At 48.1% G+C, this 5,000-nt stretch overlaps 1 protein-coding gene across 1 annotated transcript in view; it reads right to left on the reverse strand.

Annotated features, from left to right (window-relative positions):
* mc4r (melanocortin 4 receptor) overlaps positions 1 to 1,045 on the reverse strand; it is a gene marked incomplete at both ends in the record, with an annotated part of 1,068 nt that extends 23 nt beyond the window's left edge. The window contains one exon of the mRNA XM_083689605.1: positions 1 to 1,045. This exon is cut by the window's left edge and continues 23 nt beyond it. Coding sequence (XP_083545731.1) covers positions 1 to 1,045 — 1,045 coding nt within the window.
* Positions 1,046 to 5,000: the final 3,955 nt, after the last annotated feature.

Raw genomic sequence — 5,000 nt, forward strand, 5'->3', positions numbered from 1 at the left:
AGACACACAGAGACGCCAGGCCGTACCAGCAGCAGATAATCTCCTTAAAGGTCTTCCTCATCTCCTGGCTCCTGAAGGCATAAATCAGCGGGTCGATGACCGAGTTGCACATGATGAGGATGAGGTACATGTTGAAGTGGGACATGAAGCAGATGCAGTAGGGGTTCCTGGGGCAGGAGATCATGAGGATGAGGTGGAGGAAGAAGGGGGCCCAGCACACCACGAACACCCCCAGGAGGATGGTGAGGGTGATGGCTCCCTTCATGTTGGCGGCCTGCCAGATGGGCCCGTTCCCGGGCAGCGCGGCGATCCTCTTCATGTGGAGCCGTGCCAGCATGAACATGTGGACGTAGAGGGACGCCATGAGCGCCAGCATGGCCAGGAACATGGTGATGAGACAGATGAGGACGGTGGTGCTCTCCGAGTAGACGATGAAGAGCACGCCGGAGACGGTGCAGAACGTCCAGATGCAGGTGATGATGGCGGCCGCCCGCCGCGCGGTCATGATGTTGTGGTAGCGCAGCGCGTAGAAGATGGTCACGTAGCGGTCGACGGCGATCGCCAGCAGGCTGCAAATGGACGCCAGCAGGGAGCTGCAAATCATGGAGTCGAACACGTTGTCCATGCTCTTGATAAGAGTTCCGTCGTCGCGGACGGCCCTGCCGGGGTCGCCGGCGGCGTCGCGGCGGCCGTGGTGAGTGATGACCGCCATGGCGACGGTCTCAGTGGCGTTGGAGACGCTGACCAGCATGTCGGCGACGGCGAGGCTGCAGATGAAGAAGTACATGGGCGAGTGGAGGTTCTTGTTCTTGACGATGGCCGTGATGACCAAGATGTTCTCCAGCAGGCTGACGATGCCCAGCATGAGGAAGACCTCGGTGGAGATGAGGAGCTGCTCGTAGCAGCCCGAGGATGCTGGCGACGCCAGTGATGAAGAGGCGTCTCGGTCAGCCTGGAGAAGAGATCCGTAGCTGCTGCTGTTGTTGTTGTTGTTGTTGTTGTGCTGGTGGAGGAATGGTCCATGATGATGCTGGGTAACGTTCATTCTTACTGTAGGATTTTCTCTTCAACACACAAGAAAGACTTCAATACTGTTGTACAATCCAAGACCACTGGCTGTTCAGTCGTGTTTTTAGATTACCTGAGGCTCTCCCTGTGCATTCTCTTCCCTCTCCTCAATACTGTCCGTACATTCTAATTGTAGGAGTTCAATCCCTCCTACTCCAGGTAAGTACTCCAATGTGGTGTTCCATGTGGTTATACATTCCTTTCTCTGTCTTCAGTCCTTGTCCATAATTCTCCGCCGTCCCCTAATCCCACTCCAGAGAGTTGCTGTGCCTGCCTGCTCCTTTGCTTACCTCAGCATCTTCAGCGTCCAGAGCGGTGAAGCGTCGTTTAGTGCCAGACGGCAAGGGGAAATAGTCAGAGCTGTGGGCACAGGTGCTGATCCGCAGGCAGGATCATTATAATTATCCTCTGGTCTCAGCTATGTACATCTCTAGCCCTCCGCCACAGATCTGAGAGAGGGAGAGAACGGAGGGGGAGAGAGAGAGAGAGAGAGAGAGAGATAGGGCAGGATGGAGAGAGAGAGATAGAGAGAAAGAGAGAGAGAGAGAGAGAGCAGAGGACTGAGGGGGTGAATGAGAGAGAGGACTGAGGGGAGAATAAGCAGCACACAGGACACTGTGTGTGTGTGTGTGTGTGTGTGTGTGTGTGTGTGTGTGTGTGTGTGTGTGTGTGTGTGTGTGTGTGTGTGCGTGTGTGTGTGTGTGTGTGTGTGTGAGTAAGAGATAGTCCAAAGAGTTTGAGATTCTTTCTGAGAAAGAAAAGGTAGTAAAGCCCACACAGTCATCTGAGCAATGGCTACTTCTCACTTTTCTCCCTCAGACAGCCTTCAGCTCCAACTCCTCCCACCCCTCAGTGACTCCTCCCGACTCTCAGCCAACCAGTGTGTGTGTGTGTGTGTGTGTGTGTGTGTGTGTGTGTGTGTGTGTGTGTGTGTGTGTGTTCTCTTTTGAAAATAAACAGATATTAAAAAGAAATGTACTGGTGCAAATAATGAGCTGATTAAACCCAGTCTCTGTCTTTTTACTGTTTACATCTTTCCGGTGTTCCTTGTTTGGTTTTTGCATGGAGCGCTCTGTGTGGTATGCTTTGCGCTCATGCTGTGTAACGGCATAATATAATTTAAAAAATACTTAAAGAAAATCATGGCAGTTATACACTCACCGGCCACTTTATTAGGTACACCTGTTCAACTGCTCGGTAATGCAGTACTAGCAAGGTGTACCTAATAAAGTGGCCGGTGAGTGTTCATTGTGGTGAAATCAATGCACATTTTCAAATATCATAATAATAACGTGTGGTGAAGGAATTTCACCCTTGTGAAATAACATGTCTTGCAGCTCCAAAAGCATTTAGTCAAGCAGCGACATTATTGTCCAAGCAAAATAGTATTGTACGGTACATTGAGTATGGACCGGGTAATGAAAGGCAGCTCAAATACAAGTACATGTTTGAGAGGCACACATTATATACAAGAGACCCCAAATGTGTGGCTAACCTGGAGGTGATTAATTCTAGTGGATAATTCTCACTTTTCTCCCTCAGACAGCCCTCAGCTTCCTCATCTCTAACTCCTCCCACCCCTCAGTGACTCCTGTCAGAGAGTGTGTGTGTGTGTGTGTGTGTGTGTGTGTGTGTGTGTGTGTGTGTGTGTGTGTGTGTGTGTGTGTGTGTGTGTACAGAAACATACACACCAGAAAGAGAGAGAGAGAGACAGAGAGACAGAGAGAGAAAGAGAGAGAGTGTGTGTGTGTGTGTGTGTGTGTGTGTGTGTGTGTGTGTGTGTGTGTGTGTGTGTGTGTGCGCGCTGTGGTGGAAGTCTAGGATTTACCACTCTGTACTTCAGCTCTTCGGAGGTAAGAATCAAGAAACAAGTCCTGAGTAGCCACCACAATATCTGAGTCCGGTATTTATTGCTTGCAAGAGACAAGAGCGTAACAGCAGCCCAGCGTAGATTCAGGGTTCCGTTCAGCGCAAGTCTGAAGAGACAATGATCAGGTTTGTCTTTTATACAGTTTGAACATACTGCCAGGCGCCGCCAAGGCTATCGGCTGATGGGCTTGTGCTTACGTGAGAAAGGGCGGGAGAGGATGAACAATGGGGAGACTCTCTTACTGATTAATCAGCGCGTTCAACATTTTCACACCTATCGGCAGGATGCGCCTGTCCCCCCATTATTGCTCGTTCTCACCACTCCCTCCGAAACCACCGCTGTCCACATGGTAAATTATACAGTGCTTCTCAGAACAATGGCTATAGAACTTTAGAGGTGTGGCAAGAGAAAATGTATTCACAGTAGTTACACAAGTTGTATCAGTCATATGAAAGCGTATAACCTGAAAATAGTTCTATGAATGTATTTTCCATAACAGTGCGTGTGTGCATGTCTACAGAAACATACACACCAGAAAGAGAGCGAGAGAAACAGAGACAGAGAGTGTGTGAGTGTGTGTGTGTGTGTGTGTGTGTGTGTGTGTGCGTGTGTGTCTACAGAAACATACACACCAGGAAGAGGAAGAGGGGGAGAGAGAGAGAGAGAGAGAGAGTGTGTGTGTGTGTGTGTGTGTGTGTGTGTGTGTGTGTGTGTGTGTGTGTGTGTGTGTGTGTGTGTGTGTGTGAGAGTGTGCGTGCATGTGTATGTGTGTGTGTGTGTGTGTGTGTGTGTGTGTGTGTGTGTGTGTGTGTGTGCATGTGTGTGTGTACGCATGTGTAAGAATGAGGACATATGTACTACATAATAATATCATACTAACATACTATATGTACCACATACTTTCCAGTGAACTGACCCAGACATCTGTCAAAGCAACTTAAAATAGCAGCTTACAAAGCAACTTACAAATATGTTGGTAAAGGGAAAACATCATACCACCATAGCAGAGGAGGTCATTGTTATGTGTATGCGCATTCAGATAAGGGCCCATTGAGACACTGTATAAATCTCTTTTGTGGTCATGTTTTGTACAATTGAACCCACATGCTAGCAGCAGGCTCTACCAACTTAGCCACACAGGACCACATCCACAACAACACCCCTGCTTTGATGTACTAAAGCTCTGTCTCTTTAGAAGCATAGTTTCTACTTCTCTGGTATGTTATTCCTCCATGCTTTTGTCATTGCCTGTCTTTGTCTGTCTCCAGGTGGAGTTTCTGTGCCTTGAAGCCAGGTGGGGGACTGAAATGAAAGGTTCTGTCCTCTCTGCTTTGTGTGCTTATAAATAAAGCTCAAACTCAGAAGTTGACAAAGACTGGCAGGGTAATATGGGTAATATTGGTCTTCGGTGAAGGTGGCAGTGGGAAAATAATATATTTGTTTCTCAAAAGAGTTTTATTTATGTAACCTTTACTTGGTCTTTGACGTTTCAAGCTCTGTTCTGAGAGAGCCATACAGATAATAGGAGAGAGAGAGAGAGAGAGAGAGAGATTCATGTTAGTCTTTAATTCAAATGCTGTCTCTACCTTGACTTTAGTCTCTTGATGTTTCAAGCTCTGTTCTGAAAGAGAGAGAGAGAGAGAGAGAGAGAGAGACTTATTAAGAAAGACTCAGAAGTGGAAATACATGTGAAGTTATCTAGCTGAATACAAATTAGAGAACAACCTAGAATGTAAAAGTGTTGGTGAAAACTAATTACACAGCTTTTTTTGAAAAACATACTTTTCCATATTTCATAATGAGAGAAGAGATGAATAGGCCTACTGACACAAGACATGTAAACTAACAGATCAATAAGAGATGATATCACAGGAATACAGACAGGCAGGGGTCAGGCAGGCAGACGGGTAGTCAGACAGGCAGGCGTCAGGCAGGCAGACGGGTAGTCAGACAGGCAGGGGTCGGGCAGGCAGACAGGTAGTCAGACAGGCAGGGGTCAGGCAGGCAGACGGGTAGTCAGACAGGCAGGGGTCAGGCAGGCAGACGGGTAGTCAGACAGGCA

Source organism: Argentina silus (genome assembly GCF_951799395.1).
Source record: "Argentina silus genome assembly, chromosome: 18".
NCBI lineage: Eukaryota > Metazoa > Chordata > Actinopteri > Argentiniformes > Argentinidae > Argentina > Argentina silus.